This window comes from Zalophus californianus, chromosome 17 (assembly GCF_009762305.2).
Source record: "Zalophus californianus isolate mZalCal1 chromosome 17, mZalCal1.pri.v2, whole genome shotgun sequence".
NCBI classification, from domain to species: domain Eukaryota; kingdom Metazoa; phylum Chordata; class Mammalia; order Carnivora; family Otariidae; genus Zalophus; species Zalophus californianus.
The window spans coordinates 13,316,589-13,335,801 of record NC_045611.1 but is presented as its reverse complement, the minus strand read 5'-3'; the positions used below and the strand labels follow the sequence as shown (position 1 = coordinate 13,335,801).

General features: G+C 46.4%; 1 protein-coding gene across 2 annotated transcripts in view; it reads left to right on the top strand.

Annotated features, from left to right (window-relative positions):
• The window catches only part of HYDIN (HYDIN axonemal central pair apparatus protein), a 342,401-nt gene that overhangs the window by 191,124 nt on the left and 132,064 nt on the right, over positions 1–19,213 (top strand). The window contains exons 23-25 of one of the 2 annotated variants that reach the window (XM_027618048.1): positions 1,906–2,219; positions 17,672–17,809; positions 18,427–18,508. In XM_027618048.1, the coding sequence (XP_027473849.1) occupies positions 1,906–2,219; positions 17,672–17,809; positions 18,427–18,508 (534 nt within the window). Of the gene's footprint in view, positions 1–1,905; positions 2,220–17,671; positions 17,810–18,426; positions 18,587–19,213 lie in introns of both variants that reach the window. The other variant, XM_027618049.1, reaches the window with a different exon arrangement.

Below are 19,213 nucleotides of genomic sequence, written 5' to 3'. Positions count from 1 at the left end.
TGAGCCAGGCACTGCTCTGAACACATCACATAAATATTAACTCATTTCATCCTCTTAAAAAGAGGTAGGGACTGTTATTACCCCCATTTCACAGATGAAGAAACTGAGGTCTAGGAAGGCTAAGCGGCTTTGCTCAAACCCACAGACCTGGTAACTGTCAGAAGCCAGATTTGGACCAAGCAGTCTGGCTCCTGAGTCTTTGATTTTAGGATTAATATCTCTTGTGTAAGAATATTTTTTTCAGGTGGGTTTTTTTTTTGAGGAAAAACAAACATTTTAAAAAATAGATTAGTCTAATTTCACTTTTGTAAAAATTGTATTTATCCACCCATTCTGTCTGGACTAATGTTTAAAAAATATTAACTCTGAGAAATAATATATGGTGATATTGTAGATGAGTTTCTCCTTTCTCCTCTTTGTGCTTTTACATATAATGCAGACTTCTGCAGATGTGTATCATTTCTACAAAACAACAAAGGGGCGGAAAGCGCTTAAGTCGATCTTCAAAGATACTGGAACAGTAGGCATTGCAATCGCAAGTGCTGGACATGGTGCCGTCCGCAAGAATGCACTCTAAATTGTGCCCCAGCCACCTGCACAAGTGGCCGGCCGTGCTCTCAAATGGGATTAGCTGGCTGAAGAGTCCCTGCCCTCCCTCTCATTTCTTGAGTCAGGTGATTGGCTTTAGACACCGAAGCCATCTAATCAAGTCACACTGAGGGGCACGCACAGTGAAATACCTGAACCCGAAAACTCCGTGGAGAGGCAGGAGCTCCGTAAAACACTCATTCCCGCCTCCAACTGCCTTGGGGCACTGTCTGCAAAACCAGGAGGTGCCTTTTCTGCAGATTAACTGTGGGAATTGAGCAATTCCTGAAAAAGCCAACTGGTAGCCAGGCTTTGTATGGTAAAGTGTTCTAGTGGCCTCGGCATCAAGGAACACATGGGAATTTGAATCAAAGAGAGAAAAGGATAAACACAATCTACTGAACAAACTCTGTCAAGCTTCCGAGTGTCATTTTAAGTTGAATAGAAAATAGCAGAAAGTAGATAACACTGCACTTAAGAGTTAGAATTGCAGACATGAGTAAAGAAATTAAATTGCTTAATCCATCCCTTTCTGGGTCACCCGCTCCAGAGCCCCTCCCCCAGGGCTTTAAAAGCCTTTTAAAAATTTCTTAAGCAACGGATTTTTCCCACTTGTCTAGGAAGAGCATTTTACAATCTAATTTATTTTCAGTTAAGAGTATTTTATTTTATTCTATTTTATAATTTTTAATTCTTTTTTTTAATTTTATTTATTTATTTGAGAGAGAGAATGAAAGAGAGAGAGAGAGAGCATGAGAGGGGGGAGGGTCAGAGGGAGAAGCAGACTCCCTGCTCAGCAGGGAACCTGATGTGGGACTCTATCCCGGGACTCCAGGATCATGACCTGAGCCGAAGGCAGTCGCTCAACCAACTGAGCCACCCAGGTGCCCAGTTAAGAGTATTTTAAATAGTTATTCATTGCAGACTTTCCCTTTTACAACTCCTCAATCCTTATAACTTCACAACTATTACCAAAATCCCTTCCTTCAAATGATTCCTGTCCAGATTTTCCTTGCTTTCATTTTCAACTAATAAAATGTATATAAAATATCTATAGTTATCAATACAGTGTAAAATCTATATAGATTTAGATATACTAGCTATTTAATTATGCATAGTGTGAATATATAATTACGGACCAGAGAAGTGTGGATATATATATATTTCATACTAATCTGTGTGTATATATATGTGTGTGCATCTGCATGTGTGTAGGTACATAAATACATATAAATCACTTCGGTTGTCCTGTTTGAGGGAGCAGGTTAGAAATGCATAGTACAAAGGTTAGTAATTCCCCCATTATCTTGTTTGTAGCCTATTAAACTGGAGATTGATGGAGAAAAAAACTTGCTGGTCAAATTTGACCCTTCCTACAGAAATGATTTGAACAACTGGGTGGCAGAAGAAATTCTAGCGATCAAGTACATGGAGCACCCTCAAGTAGATAGCCTGAACCTGCGTGGAGAAGTGAACTACCCCAACCTCAGCTTTGAGACCATGGAGCTGGATTTTGGCTGTATCCTGAATGATACCGAGGTGATCCGATACATAACAATGACCAACTGCAGCCCCTTGGTGGTGAAGTTCCGCTGGTTCTTCCTGGTGGACAACGAGGAAAATCAGATAAGGTACCACCTGCCCGGCAGTTCTTCAGAGCTCTTCTCTACTGGTCATTTTCCTCTCCTTTCGGCTTTGCACTAGGTTTCCTGAATTCTGTGTGCTGGTCTTTCACATTTCAGTTCCAACAACTGATTACTGACAGAAAGAACAAAGGGCCTCAAATCATGGTTCATCCGAGATTTTCAAATGGGAAAACCAGATGAAACATCTTTGAGTTGAGAGCCCCTATTACCCCCAGATTAGCAGCTCAGTACCCATAAGCCTGCTTTAATTTTGAATTGAGTGGTTGGATCATTAGAAATTCGTCACTAAAAAATGAAGTCTTTATAGCGTTTTCTTAAGCATTTCAAACCCAAGCACGAATCGAGGATTACAATACGTTGAGTATGTGCTGCACTGAGCTCCAGGCTCTGCATATTTCAGTGGGTTCGAGTCTACCCCATATATATACACACACATGTCCATGCAGACGTATATATCTGCACAAAGTAGTGGGAGGTGGTGAGTGCTGAAAGAGGAAAGCCGTTTTCACGATATTTGGATTTAGAAGTGTCTCTCTGTTCAATTAAAAGCTAAATCCAAACTTAATTTGGAAAACACTCCTTAAAAAAAACAATAAACAGCCTGTTTCGGGCCTTAGGAACATTTTCTTGGGGAGTCCAAAGCCTCACTGGTGACCAGAACAAACGGGCTTCTGTATATCTCCCTCTTGGATGTTTGGCCAGCTCTGTGTTCAGCCCCTGAATGTCCAGTAGTCACTCTGAATAGGAAAGTCTCATGTTGTTTCCTTGGCTCGACGGTACTTCCTGTATGCAAGCCTCATCTTGTAGATGACAGCCAGCTTTTCCCTTCCCTTGCTTGTTACCATGGTAACCACGGCTTGCTCTCGATGTCTTTCAAAGACATCTAATGATGACCCAGCGTAGCCCTGAAGCAGGGCCGGGGCCCGAATGACAGAGCCTGCTCATTAGATGCCAAGGACTGTTTCGGTTTGGGATGAAATCAGCCAACCTGACCTAATGAACTTTGAATACCAGATTCTGTGAAGTTATTTTGATGTAACATAGCTACATGAGTTTATTCTATCCAGGAGCCAGGGACATGCTTTATTTTTCATTTTTGAGAGGCCATTTCCATAATTAAAATAATGGCATTTTGAAAATATACTTGGCCAATACTGGAAATGATGCACTTAATTTTTCATGGTTTAAGCATCTTTTTAACCATTTTCCCCATCTTAAGGATCTTCCTATATCTCAATATCAAACCTCTGCTTATAATTCATTTGTTCACTCATTCACTCATTCACTCAGAGAGTCATTCAGAAAACATTGGATAAGTGACTCTTATGCATCAGACAATGTGTGAGGCGTCAGGGATATAAAAGTGAATAAGACTTTATCCCTGGCCTGAGGCTTTGGGGGAAGCAGAGGGAACATGTGATAACACCAGGCTCTGAGGAAGGACAGAGCAGGGATGACAGCTCAGAAGAATCCAAGAAGACTGCCCTGAGAAGCACAGTTCAGTGTCTCCGGTGGAGCAACAAGGAAACACTCTACCTAACAGGAATAGCATGTTTATGTTAGTTAGGATTCATGGATTGCATTCTGTCACAAGTGACAGGAAACCTGACCCCAAACAAAAACGAAAAGGAAAAGACATTCACTGGCTCCTACAACTCGAAAGTCCAGATTCACTCTGGCTTCCGGCCCAGCTTAAAGTGAGGCTCAAACAGTGTCACCAGAGCCAGGGGCCCCATCTTTCAGCTCTGCTCTCTCTTGTGTGTTAGCCAGGTTTTCAGGTCAGCTTTTCTTCCATGGTCCCCACATGGCTGCCGGCACTCCTGGGGCCGCATCCTTGCAGATCTGAGTTCCCAGAAAGGAACATTAGGCCTTGTCCCAGAACTCTCTGGAAATTCACTCTGATCAGACCAATTCAGTCACATTGCCTGTCCCCTCCCCAAGTCAGTGGCTCAGTGGAGGGCAAAGTACTGATCAGCGTTGTCTGGGCCACCTGCCCCACACCAAGGGCTGCCGTGGTGACCTCAGAACCCCGTGGACTGAATGGGGTGGGAGTCGGGCAGATCTCCCGACAAAAGCTGACATATGGGAGAATGAAGCCTGGAAGGGCGAGGATGCATCTACCAGTGTCCACAGAGGGCCCGTCAGCGTGGCTAGAGCACAGACTTCACTGGCCGGGGAGAAGCCAGGGAGAAGTCTAGGGTGTAGCTTGGCAGTCATATGTGAGAGGCCTGGTGCCTGAGATAAGGAGTTTAAAAGACTCTTGGAAGCAGTGGGGAGATTTGTAAACCAGAGGCAACAAAGTCTGCTTTCTTTTTTCTTCAGAAAGATAACTCAGCCTCATTCAACATGGCTACCCAACCCCTCCTTCCAAAACACCTGCCTTTCTTGCTTTGAATAACACTGCACTCTCCTGCTTTCCTGCTCATCCCCTCAACCTTCCACGCCTTCTCAGCCCTGGGCCAGGAACAGGTGCACTGTTTGTGGGATGCAGGGCTTCCTCCTAGGCCCCTGCTCTTCTTGTAATGGCAGCTAATGCCTGTCACTGAGGCTTCTGACTGTCTCCACCTAGACCCTCTGCTGAGTCCCAAGGCCTTCTCCTTCTTGACATCTCCTCTTGGATGTTTCCCAGGTGAATCATGTCCAACATGGCCCGTGCCAAACTCGGGCTCTTCCCAGGCCCCCTCCCTGCCTCTCCTCCAGAGCCACCTGTCCCCAAGAATCACAGTGTTGTCCTGAGAGGCATCTAGATTCCTTCCCATCCCTGACCTCACTCAGCAAACCCATCACCAAGTGCTACCTATTCTGCCTTCTAAAACCTCCTCATTCCCATTTCCATGGTAATTACCCTAATTCAAGTCACCATCCTCTCTTGTCTGGACCATTTTAATGCCCCCAGCCGGGCTCCATCATCCATCCAGGTAACCAAGTGATGAACAGGTCACTGCCCTGGTTTTCAGCCTTCAGTGAGGACCCATGCTTCTCAGGATGAAGTACAAAATACCTACTGTGCTCAGTAAAGCTCAGCATGGGCTGTCCCTGTGTTTCTCCCCAGTTTCTTCTCACTTCACGGCCCCCACCATGCCGGCCCCTTTCCCGTCCAGTGTCGTTCCTGTGTAAGCCTGCACTCTCTGCTGGAAGCTCTTCCCACGCCCCACCTCACCAGCCCCTGCTCCCTTGTCAAGTCTCAGCCCCAGTGTGCTTCCCCGGGAAGCTGTCTGGAGACCCTTCCCTACCTGGCCTCCCCTGTTGTGGGCCCTGGTAGCCCATCTCCTTCGGGATACATCACACTTGTAATTATGGCTCAGTGTCCAACGTCCCGGCTGGCTCTTCATCCCCTTGAGGCCAGGGAGCTCATCCGTCCTGTCACCTCTGGATCCCAGAGCCCAGCACAGAGTAGGTCCTCAAAAGGCATTTTTTAATTTGTAACTCCTCCCCCCGCCCTGGGTATTTGTGGTGAGGGAGAATCATTTCATCACTGATTAAAGATTCTTTTCTGTTGGCTTCTTGGCACCTATCAAATGGAAAGGTTCAAGGTATAAATGTCACCTTGATTAGAAAAAAAATGCCACTTGCCTTTCAGACAGGCTTTCTCTGCAGATAGTCAGAAAAACATAAACCACTCCTTGGCTAAAGGTCACTTTTATCAGGTATACCAACACTAACCTTTCTTTTCCAATTAGAATTTTCCTAAGTCTTACCGTTAGTAAAAGAAAGAGGCTGTTCTTTTTCTTTTATTAGGGCTGGCTGGATATGAGGATGTCCAGCTACTCTCACCATCTCTCCCTGTCATAGCACACATACATCTGCTGTGTGTGCACACATGTGTACACACGCATGTGTGCATGGATGTGATTTTGTAGGCATTTCTGGGCCATTTAAAGCATCTCTCTTGTTTAAGCTTTTTATTTTTTTTCCGAATTGGCCCTCATATCACATAAAAGAACAAAGACAGAAGCAAAATGGACAAGCATGCTAAGAAAGCACTCCCTAAGAGGAAAGCCGGTCGTTGTCTTAGACACCTGCTTATCCACGTGAGTTCATGTACATGACTGGGTTCGGGACTGACTTTGGGAGCTGACAGGCCAGGCCGTGCATACATACACATGTCATGAGGAAGCCGGGGTGAAAGATAAGGTGCAGGTATGTCTGCTGGCAAGAGCCAGCGCTGTAGGAACGTGTCCCTTCTTGGGTCTGTCTCTTTGGCGTGACTGCTCAGCTGGTCGAGAAAATGATGCTTCACGGCATCTGTGTGGAAGAGACACACAGGCAGCCCACACGTGAAGCAGCCTTTAACCCCTAGGAGGTGAGAAAGATGTTAGCTCGGCTGGCATCTTTGCCCCAGCTCAGGGCCGCGTGATGCTAGAACTTAGAGCACGTGGCCAAGTGGTCTCCAAGGACAGCGTGGCCTTTTTAAAAAAATTTATTATTTTTTTATTTAAATTCAATTAATTAACATATAGCGTATTATTAGTTTCAGAGGTGGAGTTCAGTGATTCACCAGTCTTATACCCCGTGCTCATTATATCACATGCCCTCCTTAATGCATCACCCAGCCACCCCATCCCTCCACTCTCCTCCCCTCCAGCAACCCTCAGTTGGTTTCCTAGAGTTAAGGGTCTCTTATGGTTTGTCTCCCTCTCTGGTTTCGTCTTGTTTTATTTTTCCCTCCCTTCCCCTATGGTCCTCTGTTTTGTTTCTTAAATTCCACATATCAGTGGAATCATATGTTCATTGTCTTTCTCTGGTTGACTTACTTCACTTAGCATAATACCCTCTAGTTCCATCCTCGTCATTGCAAATGGCAAGATTTCATTTTTGATGGCTGAGTAGTATTCCATTGTGTATATATACCACCTCTTCTTTATCCATTCATCTGTCAATGGACATCTCAGCTCTTTCCACAGTTTGGCTATTGTGGATCTTGCTGCTATAAACATTGGGGTGCAGGTGTCCCTTTGAATGATTATATTTGTATCTTTGTGGTAAATGCCTAGTAGTGTGATTGCTGGGTCATTGGGTGGCTCTGTTTTCAACTTTTTTAGGAACTTCCATTCTGTTTTCCAGAGTGGCTGCACCAGTTTGCATTCCCACCAACAGTGTAAGAGGGTTCCCCTTTCTCCAGTGTGGCCTTTTTGTTTCCAAATCAGATTATAGATAAATCAAGCACAGGGGCCTGAGGGCACCCAGCCCTGAAGCAGAGGAACACGTGTTGTTCTCACATTGATTTTTCTGTGATGAGCATCAGTTGTCTGACATTGTGTTTGGAAGAGGAGGGGGGAAGGACTGGAGGGAAGGTAGGGGAAGCCTCGTTTCTGGATGCTTCCATCTGTCTCTGCATCATTCCTCAATTTCTGTTGCCCCCAAAGTGGAACTTTTCTAAGTCATGATATATTGGTGGTCGTTGAGGTCCTGGGCTGTGGAGTCGGACATAGCCAGTTAGAATCCGGGCTCTGTCCTCCTGGCCATATGACCCTGTGCTCTGGTTTACATCCCCATAAAGTATGGATAATGCAGACACCTGAAGGAGCTGTCATGAGGCCTGAATGAGATGTGTCTAGAAGCGCATGTGTCACTGAGATAAAAAAGAAAATCTGAAACTGTTGGCTGTCTTTTGGTGCTCAAAGGGTCCCTTCCTCTCCTTCATTCCTTCACACCAAGTGCCGCTAAGTGAAGCACTCCCCGGGACCCTAAAGTTTTGGAGCTACTGGGTCCTTAGACACCAAGATGACGGACCCAGACCCCTTTCTTTCAGACAAAGGGTAGAAAATCCTTTTCCTGTGCCAGGCTGCATTCACCAAGGCTGGAGCCGGGCGGCCCAGTGCACCTCCCTGTCCTTCCCACCACGCCTCCCCACAGCCAGGTTCTTTAGTTTTCTTTTGAAACAAAAACAGCTTTATTGATTGCATGGGGACAGACCCAGGGTATCCTCGCATCCAGCTGTCCCAAGCTGCTCAGTGTGCTGGCCAAGAGCCTGGACTCTGAGGATCTTCCTGCTCAGCTGCCTGCCCCCTGTGACCTTGGACTCCCCTACCTGCAGAGTTCTTGGAGCTGTGCCTCTCATGTAATACGTGCTGGGTAAATGCCAGCCCTGACAGACACTCCTTTATTGAGGAAACCAAAAAAATGTTAATTAATGTTCATTAATTAAATGTTAATACCAGACCATGTTTGAGAAGCAGCATCCCAGGGGCAGCTTTGAGACATTTTCTCCTGAAATCAGTCTGAAGCCTGAGGGCTGCAGGTGCCTCTCGCTGCCTAAGCTTCGGTCCCTGCCATAAATACCCCTCTCTGTTCCCCACCGGCCCTGCATGCCTCAGAAAGCCTGAAGCTCCTGCACTCACATTTTTTTCTTGTCCACCTCCCAGAGAAGTTTAGATAAGCGATAAAAGCAAGCAGGGAGCCCTGGCACAGGAGGAAACGCAGCTCTGATGAGGGAGCCGAAGGGGCCGGAGTGGGGACAGAAGCAGTGGCCACAGCTGGCCTTGGGCACAACGCCGAGTCAAGCTCGAAGCCCCTCCAGGCCCCTTTCTTCCTTAACTCTCTTCAACCTGTGTCTGAGTCAGGATGATTTCACAGCCCAAGGAATGAAGCCAGTGGGAAGGGGGGCTACCCTCCTCCTGCCCCCACCGCCGTATTAGTTTCTTATTACTCCTCAAATCATCATACACTGAGTGGTTTAGAACAAAGTAAAGTTATTCTCTTCCCATTCTGGAGGTCAAGAGTCTGAATCCACTTCCCTCAGCCAAGTATGGACGTGACCATCCTCCCTCTACTCCCTCCAGAGGCTCTAGGGAAAACCTAGGAGAATCCCCTTCTTGCCTTTTCTAGCTTCTAGAGCCACATTCCTGGCATTCCTTGGTTCCTGGCCCCTTCCTCCATCCTCAAAGCCCACAGCGTAGTGTCTTCCCATCATTCTGCCTCTGCTGAGATCGCCACTTTCCCCTGTTTTCTCTGCAGTAGCATCACGCTCTGCCACCCTCTTGTAAGGACACCTGTGATTATATCATTGGCCTCACCCAGATCCATCTCCCCCATCACAAGACTTTAACTTAATCACATCTGCACAGTCCCTCTTTTGCCATGTAAGGAAACATTCACAGGTTATGGGGGTTCCAACAGGGACATGTGGAGGATGCCCATTATTCAACCTACCAGACACCCCAACCTTGCCAGCACCAAGTGTTCGTGCTCCCTCTACTCTCTGCCAGTCCAAATTGGCTTCTAAAAATGGATTTTCAATACTGATGACTTTATAACGCCATAAGGAACTTTTGGGTTCTCATTTATAGCAAACGGGACTCTAACTTAAAAAAGAAAAAAAAGCATTGGCTCATGTAACGGAAAGTGTCTAGGTATAGGCTTCAGGCACAGCTTGAGCCAAGGTCAGGCAATGTCACCTGTACCTCCTATCTCCCCCACCATCTCTTCGCTCTGCCCTCTGCTGTGTCAGCTCCATTCTCGGGCAGGCCCTGCACACACAGTTGCGAGATGACTCAGAAGCTCCAGCAGCTCCAGCTCTCATATGCCAGGTTCAAGTCTAGGGAAAAGAGGTAGAGGCTCTTTCTCTGAAATAAGTGCCAACAAATGTTTTGCTGCAACTCACTGGCTGTGGTTGGTTCTTGTGTCCATTCCTCAGCTAAGGCCTGAAGAACCCAGTGCTGCCCCAGAGCTAGGCTGCAAGTGAGAGAGAGGCTAATTGCCAGAGGGGAACATAAGGCACCGAAGCCGAGAAAGGGAGGCTGGATCCCAGATCACAAAGAGCGAAGACACCCACCACAATGACCGATCAGACCCCTTGTGTTTCCTTGGTGAGTCCCAGCCAAAGAAATGGGCATCTGATTATGAAATTTGGCACCAGCTTCTCCGAAGGCCATCTGAGGGACCTTACCAGTGCCCCAGGGACATGGTCAGCTGCTAGGCCCCTCAGACACAGGAAAGCAACTCACGATGAGGCCTCTGTGCCTATTCCCAGCCCCACTGCCCTGTCACCATGGAGCACAGAGCTCCGGCTTCGTAGGCACCTTCACCTTTTCTCCTTCTGCAGCTTTGACCTTTCACATGAACGATAACATCCCCATCTTTGAAACCTTAGGATCAGACCACCAATGCAGTGAACAAATCCGTATCTTTACTATGAGAAAAACCTCTTTTAGCAGCCTTTCAGAGCGAAATATGTCTCCTGTAGCAATTATTTCCTGTAGACAATTGTGTAGGGCCAAATCTTAAGAGCATGAGAGGAAGTTCTGTAATTTTGACCATAAAAGTAACTATAATTGTGTGCTTATCTGTGCCAGCCACAATTCTAACCCCATTACGTATCTTAGCTCATGTCACACAGCAGTCCTGGGAAGTATTAATATTCTCCCCTTGAAACTGAGCCCACACAATGGACCCAGATTCCAGGTGTGCACTGAGTGCAAAGCCCTTGCCTTAACTGCTGTCTTTACTGACATATCAAAGAATATTTTTCTATATATTCTATTACTATATATCCATCTTTCATTTAAATGAACCTTTTGTGAATACTCTATCCAAACATTGCGCTAGGTGCTGTGGAGATTGCAAAGGTAAATGAGACCCATCCCTGTCCATATGAATTTATAAACCACTGGTTGTGGTGGTGGTGGTTTTAGTATTTGTCTGAATCATTCTTGCATGTTCTCATCCCCACTCACCATCAAAACACGTGTGCTGAGAAGTGGAGAGGCAGCTTGTGGGGCCCAGCCACCTCCCTGCACCTCAAAAGCCGGGAACCCAAACTGGCTCTTCCTTCTTGTGCTTCACAGTGTGTCACCAGAGAACCACTGCAGAACCTCACTTTAAAACCTTTTGTTTTGATTTTTCACAATATTTGAAGGATGCCATATTGGCCTCTAAGAATCAGGTTGGCCCGAGCAAGAAGTAACAGCAGGGCTTGACAGCAGTCAAGTTGGAGTAGCTGTTGGGTTGGCGTCAGGAGAAAGAATGGGAAAGAGAAATTGACAAGTGCGATCCCCAATATGAGCTAAATGTATAAGTTGTGGTACCAAGGACTTCAGTAATGTGAGAACTGTCGTGGTCTGTAGGCAGGTGAGAGGTATTTTAGAGGAGGACCGAATAGGACTTGCTGAGGGGCTGGTTATGAGGGGGAAGAAAAGGGTCTATCAAGGTTGGTGGCTGGATTTTCGGTTCAAGGAACTAGGTGGGTTGGTGATAGTGCTGTTGTGTGAGGAGGGGAACAGTCCAGATTTGGTGGTAGTAGGAGAAAGAGGGTCTGCGACTGGACAAGATGACAATAAAGCTCCGTGAATATGTACCCACCCCCACCACAGAGCAAGAATCAGTGTAGGAATTGAGCTCCTTCAGCACAACCTGGTGAGTAGTCGGGTGCTACATGACACCAAGTGAACAACAGAAATAGTTTCCAGTGAACAGGACTTTCATGGATGCGTTTAAAAAAAAAAAATAACAGATTTGTAAATCTCTGTCTTAGACACTTAGCTCCTCACAATGCATTTACAGATGGCCCTTAGCCCCATCTGTTCATTTAAGAACTTCTGGCAGAAACAGGGGATGGCAAAGATGAGGGTGGAAATCTGAGTTCTTCTCAGTCCAGTGACAACATGCAAGGAGTTTGCAGGATGTGCAGTTTTGTCTTCTTCGGTCTATCTTCTTTCCACCCTGCAGATGAGGTGCTGGGGTTACCAGGATATGTGCTTTCTCAGGTTAGCATTCTGTGATTCGAGGAGGCCCAAAAAGGGACTCTGATTGGAAGAGTAAGCAAAATTAGAGGACTCAGCAAAGAAGGCTGAGAAAGAAGGAAGTGGCCACATAAACCAGGAAAAGGGAATTTGTTTTTAAATGGCAGGGAAACAGTTCCATTTCCAGTAACACAGTGGGCTAAAATGCCAATTTAAATATATATATATATATATTTTTTTTTTTTTTAATTTTGAGTTATGGATAAGCTAACAGGAATTCCCACAGAGAAAGTTCCAAGGAACATTGAGTGTTTATATTAGTGTGCTATTTTATGTTAGTTTGCTAGTTTACCTCAGACTGGAAGGCTAAAACAACAGAAATGCATTTTCTCACAGTTCTGGAAGCTAGAAACCTGAGATCAAAGTGTTGGCAGGGTTGGTTCCTTCTGTGGGCCATGAGGGAAGGATCCATTCTAGGCCCTCTTCTTGGCCTGGAGATGATGGTTTTCCCTCTATACGTGTCCTTGGCCAAATTTCCAGATTTTATAATAATAAAGCAAATGTTGCATCACCCCCATTATAAATGTGTGACCTTCTTAGTAAATTTGAAGCCCCTAGTGAAAGAGAACAGCATGAGGTCAGCCTCCAGTTGACCTGCTTATACTCCATGGTGATGCCCCTAGAAGCTTCCCATGCCTTCCTCATCAGGCCACCCATGGCCCATCCACCTAGAATCTCCTCTCCTGCTATGATGGGCCAGAGAATTTATCTGTCCAAGGGGTCAGATTAACCTCTGGGACTGATGGGAAGACTATAGCCATCTCTCAAGTCTGAGCTTCCAGAAACAAGTTCCTTTGTAGTGGGCCCACAAGAGATCAAGGCCAAACCTTTGAAGGAGACCTTTGAAGAGGGTGGGCCTTTTGCTCATTTCATATGTAACTTGAAGGTGATCACCGGAAGGGATCGTATCATCTACTTCTGTTTGCAGTCAGTTCATCCAATTTCCTGAGATACCACGTCTGTTACCCCATGAAGAAATGAACTGAGCTGTTTTTCATTTCAGTTTTGAGTGTAATGAAACTTTTCATCCTGCTTTAATGTTGTTACAGAAGAATTCTAGGCACCTTATTATAGATTCATTCTTTTTAAGGCATTTTCCCGGTGCCTCCAGCCCCAGCGGAGGGTACCAGCCTCGTAGATATTCAGTGTGAGCGAAGCTGGCTTCTAAAGAAATCAGTGGAAAGCACCAGTGCATATTTGAACCTGAGTTAGGGTTATGTCTGCTTGGTTCATTTAGTGATCTGATTCTTAAAAAGAGTCTATTTGATTTATCTATGTGTTCATATTAATTAAAATCCCCCAAAGCTGGCTACATCTACTGAAGACCAGACATTAAAAGAAATGAACTTGAAAAAACCATCCTGTTTTGAAAGTATTTCTAAAGGGCTTTGAAACTGATTACAAGGGAGAATTCACAGCCTACCTACCTGTTTGGCCGTCTTTCGAAGAGTATGTAGCAGTGGGGACACCTTCTGGAGCTTTTATAGAAGTGGCCATTTCTCACAGAAATCCCTCTGGAGAGCTTCATGGAGATTCTGGGTACATACCTCCACTACTCATCTTGCAACAAAACTCTTTGTGGGATGTCACTTCAAGGCAAGGTCAGTTGTGGCTTGCTTTTCCTTACCTAGATTACAATCAGGATGGAGCCCTCATCGTCAAAAAAAAAAAAGGTTCTAGACAATACACTGTATGTTCTTTATGTTGTGGCTTCCAGTTACCCCTAAAGTGAAAAATCCTGCAAGTCACTGCCATGGGCCTGGCGTGGCAGAAGTAACCAAGGATAAGCCCTTACCCGTTAAGGAGGTAGACCACCCAGCAAAGTTGGTTAAGAGTGTGAGCTTTGGTGCCAGGCTAACTTATCTCAGCCACTTACTAGCTCTCTGAGCTTCAGTTTTGTCATCTGAAGACCAAGGACCATCGCAATACCTACCTCATCGAGCTGTTGTGAAGATTTAATTAGGGAGTCCTTATTGAGCGTTTCAAATAGTACCTGGTAGAGAGTAAGTGATGAGTAGTGTTAGCTGCAGGTACTTAACTCGGGCCTCTTGTAGTCTGTTTGGACTGCTATAACAAAATAGCAGAGACTGGGTGGTTTTCAAGCAACACATATCCATCTCTCACAGTTCTGGAAGCTGAGAAACCCAGATAGTGGCACACCTAGGTAGGCTTGGTGTCTGTCTGGTGAGAAGTGGTTCCTGGTTCACAGATGGTGTCTTTCTGCTGTATGTTCACAGGTGGAAGGGCCGAGCTAGCTCTGTGGGCTCTCCTGGATAAGGGCATAAATCCCAATCAGGAAGGCTCCGTCCTCATGACCTAATCACCTCTCAGAGGTCCCACCTCCTAATGCCATCACCTTACAGGTTAGGGGAAATCTGGGGGGACACAAACATTCAGACCATAGCATGGCTCTTGTTTGACCACCAATTTTTGTGACCTTCTTGCCACCATCTTCTTTGTCCATGGTTCTTAGCCTTGAGTGCACAGCAGAATCATGTTGGAAGCTTTTAAATATCCTGACTCCAAGTAAATCAGAATGTCTGCAGTTGGGACTCAGGCATCAGTTGATCTTATAGTTCAGCAGGTGATTCCAATGGACAGCTGCAGGGAGAAGAACAGCTTCACTGTTCTAGAAGCTCCGATTGCAACGCCTTTGGGGAACCTTTAAAAATATGATTTTATCCCCAAAGTTCTGGGTAACTTGAATTTCGGCTAATCAATGATGTGCCACCAACTTCCCCCTTAGCAGAGGTGACCAGTTGGAAGCATTCTGGGACATAAGTCAAAGGGCTAAGGCAGGCTGCTTTCATAAGGGGTATGTGTCTGCAGTTTGCTTCCCTTTCTCATGTGGCAGAGCTGGGACGAGCTGGTAGGGAAGGCACTGAGCCAGCCCCATCTGTCATTTGCTTCTCAACGTGGGAGGTTCAGCAACTGTAAGACCACAAAGCCAGGCAATAAATAAGGAAACGTGGCTGGGACTTTGTTTGTGCCTGGAGGGGCTCAGGAATTTGCCTACTTTTAACATGAGATAGAAAACAAGGGCCGATCTAATCTGGAGCAGGTTTGTGATGAGTGGAGGTAGAGGAAGGGAGGGAATTCATCTGAATTCCAACAATGAAGGTGTTCCCCCGCTTAGCCCCAGCTCAAGAGCAGCTCAGGGCATTGGACTTTTACCCTGACTCAGGCACCCTGCTGAGGGTTCTGCATATTAAGCCTCAAGCAATCAGATGAGAAGGATTCTATCACCCACACAGTACCCAGGTCACGTAGTGTGTGAATGGGGAAGCCAGAGTTCAAACCCTGGCTTTCTAACCCACCCCCCGGCCCCCGCCCCAGCCTTGAACTGAACCACTGTGCACTCTGCATGTCTTGCCATCAGAGCACTTGTATCCTGAATGATACCCATTACTATGTCTCTGACTCTGACCCACTGGCCTCTGAGTCCCTTGAAGCAAGATTTGGCCTTCTTATCTTTGGAATCATATAATGCTGCGGTGGTCTCCCTAGAAACAGAGCCTGAGATGGTGATTCTTGGGCAGGTGCTTTATCGAGGGAGGCTCTCCGGAGAAACTGTAAGAAAAATGAGACAGGCTGAGGGGAGAACTAGGGGATCTGCCTGACCCCATGGGGAGCTCTGGGGTGTAAATTGCCTCTGAGTTTGTGGCACGTAGAGCCCTCACTCTCATCTAGCCATCCTGGCCTGCAGTTCCTACCCTAAGGGGAGGGAGGGCGTGGGAGGGCATAACCTTCCAGGCAACTCCCACTGAGCCAGAGAAAGGGGCAGCCAACACCCAGAGCACCTAGTGAATGGGTGCATCGTCCTGGTGAAAGAGATCTAAACAGTATGCCAACTACAACTGCTACAGCCGTTATTTTAAATTTATATATATATAGCATATGAGCCAAACACCTTTTTTCCAGCCAGTGGTGGTTTTCACCCTTCCTAGGGACACTCCCAGAATCCAGGTGCAATGAATCATTGGATTAGAAGTCACTGTGTCTACTGCAAGGCTGCTCCCCCACACACACACACGCCCCCCCCCCCACCCCCACTCCACCCTGAGACCCAGGCTGCCTGTTCCGACACCAGCACATAACCACCACACAACCCTTCGGTCTCCGCATATCATCTGAACCACGGCACAACGTCTTAACTGCAACACAAGCATGTTCGGGGGCGTTATTAGGATGCGGCCCTACTTCCAGTGAAGGGAGAACAGCAAACAAGACTCGTGAACTTTTTAAATCTGCAGCACAAAAGAGAGTATTAATCCTAACTTACCCAAGAGTCGAAAATAAAATAGGAGGAGGGAACTGCTGGGCCCAAACCAGTGTGGCCAACGGACAGGGTGTCTGACGTTCACGTGATCTGTCACAGCTAAAGGGAGGGGTTCTTCCCTGGCTGCTCTGGGGACGCTAATATGGGGAGCTCTGGAATTGGAGCAATACTGATTTTCCTTGTTTGCTATGTACTCTCTTTTAAAAATAACTGAACTTAATCCTGTTGGGGTCAGCATAACAGGAAAGTAATCATCGGATCCTGAGGGTACAATGAAATCTGATCCTCCCAAACCACCAACATTCTCTTTCAATTTTTTGGAGCAGGTTTTTTCTTTGAATGGTAAATTAAAGCCTTCATTATGACAGAGGTTTCACATTCTCCTGTGGCTCCGTCTGTTTGCAGTAGGGCTGCTCTCCCAGCCTCCTTTGTTTCCTCTCCCTTCCAGTTGTTCAGGTATCATGATTAGCGGAGGTGTTGTTTTTCCTCAGGTCTGCAGACACGCTACAGCTTTCAAGTTTTGCTTTACAGATATTCCCATATGCTTTTTTTCCCCCCCGTTCATCCCAGGAGTGTGCACATGTTGGATGACAGAGTGCTGTTATGTGGGGCAGCTCGGCAGAGTCTCCCCAGGTGTCTCCGCTGACCTGGGGTGATTTAGTGAGTGCTCCGAATCGTCCTCTGCTGATTTGCACTGTCCCTAGCTGGGAAGGCTGAGTGATACCCTCCTATTAATTATCAGCTCCAGTCCTTAGCCATCTTGTTGCCATTCCTACCCACCGTGGGTCCTAAATCTGGCTGTATATTAGAATCACCTGGGAAGGCTGTTAAAAATCTAATTCCTGGGCCCTGTCTGAGACCTGCCGAATCAGAATTTACCCAAGAATGGGGTTCAGGAATCTTTATTTTAATGAGCTTCCCAGCCCCCAGCCCAACATGGGCCCTCAGCTGAAAATGGTGTGGTTTCAGCCTAAGATAAAGTCAACTCAAGACGGCGGGCCTGGAAAAAACCAAAATGGAAGCTCATGGAAGAAGATGAAATGAGCTTTTGCGCTCTTCTCCAAAGCCTTAGGGAGTGGGGTGGAGGTGCAGTGCAGTCCTGACTGGTGGTGGTGGCTGCTTCTTTTTTTTGTAACACAAGTGCCTGACTTAAGCTTTGATTGCCGATGCATCTGCTTCAAAGAGGCATGGCTTCAGAGGCGGGATCTCCAATAACAAACAATGTCAGCCACCCAGCGGGATAGGGAGCCAGGCTGCCTCCCCGCACCTACGTTCCTTCAATTTCGAAAGCTTGGTAGATTTGGATAACCAACCATTTGGGCTCCTTGTCTCTGCTCTTCCCTGCACTTTCCCACCGAGCACTGGTTGGCAAAATAACATTTGCCTCTGTCCACCCGCCCCCCTCCCCGCCTTTGTAGGTTCGTGTCATGGCCAAGGAAGGCCTACAGTGCCCCCCTGTCCCAGGTGGAGTCCATCCCAGTAACCTCCGCTTCTGCCAGCTCACCAGCGGTGCCAGCGATAGAGTCCCCCAAGATGGATCTAAATGATTTCGTTAAGTAAGTGCAAAGGCAAAGCCAGAATGGAGTTTTTTAAAATAGCAATTTTTTTCCTCCACACTGACTTTCATTCTCTAACTCACCCCTTATTTGTTCATCCAGCCACTCACTAGTCAACAGTTTAGGGAGTGCTTTCTGTGCATGACGCCCTGGACTGTGCATCTGAGATAGAGTGGAAAATCATTTCTACTTTCAGGAAGTCACAGCCTCCTGAGTCCTGGAGGACTAAGCCCTTCCCATCACATTGCCCTTTCTCCATCTGTCCAGGGTTTGCAGCCAGGGTCAGGTCAGGGGTAGCAAGCAGAAAAGGATATGGCAGTTGGCCAAATAGTATATCCTCACAATAAAATGCTCCAGTAAATAATGAAACTTAACCTTGAGCACTGGGGACACAGCAAATTGTCTGAAGAATTGCTAGAGCTTCCCACAATTTCTCGTTATTTGGACATTGGCTCGGTCGGCCAGGAAAGGAGGGTTGGAGCCTATGGAAAATTGGCCAACCCAGTGCCCCAGCGTCCATGTTTGGGGGCAGGGAGTAACAGAGCACTGCCTAGCTGAAGAATGTGTTGTGATGGTTGCCGAATGAGTGATTCAACACATTTCATTCAACTCTCCAGGACTGTCTTCACGGATGAAGATACTGGGTGCGAAGAAAGAGAATACAAGAAAGTACAAGTGCCCACCATGGTCATCTCAGATGTACGTTTTCCTCTCCACAGCGTGGCTTGGCAAGTCGAGGGCCCTTCCTCTAAAACAAAAACAGAGGCAGGAGCAATGGCAAGTGTCACACTGGGGTTTGGGTGGGATGAGGCTAGGGAACATCATCCAGGTCACTTCCCAATCAAACACCCCCAGAGCCAGCATCCCAGTGAGAGCCACCCACCACAGCACATAAATTTTTCTCTCTAATGAAAATGCTTGTTACCTCAAAACCATGGCATTCTTCTCAGCCCCTAGATAGAGCCTACAAAAGGAGAAAGATTTTCCTCAGTCATTCCACAGTAAAAACAAAGGGGAGCTCAAGGGACTTTAAAAATTCATACCTTTAAATTCCCCTTCTAGATGGATGGCCTAAGGAAATCATTGGAGATAAAAAGATTTAGGTACAAAGGTGTTTGTCACAACACTTTAGAAATGGCAAAAAATTAGAAAAATAAATGACTGTATATCTATGGACAATATACAATCTTTTAAAATAGGGTTTGTCTCAGTAGTGGCAGGTGGGAGTAAGCAAGCATTTTCATACTTTGTAGGTAAATTAGGAATTGGCATAGCCTCCATGACATACACTTTGGAGAGTGTATCAAAATTTAAAATGCACAGTTCCTCTGCTAGGATATTCTTCTCCAGGTACACCTTTACATTCTCATAGACACGTAACTCTCCTTGTACACTGCAGCTTTG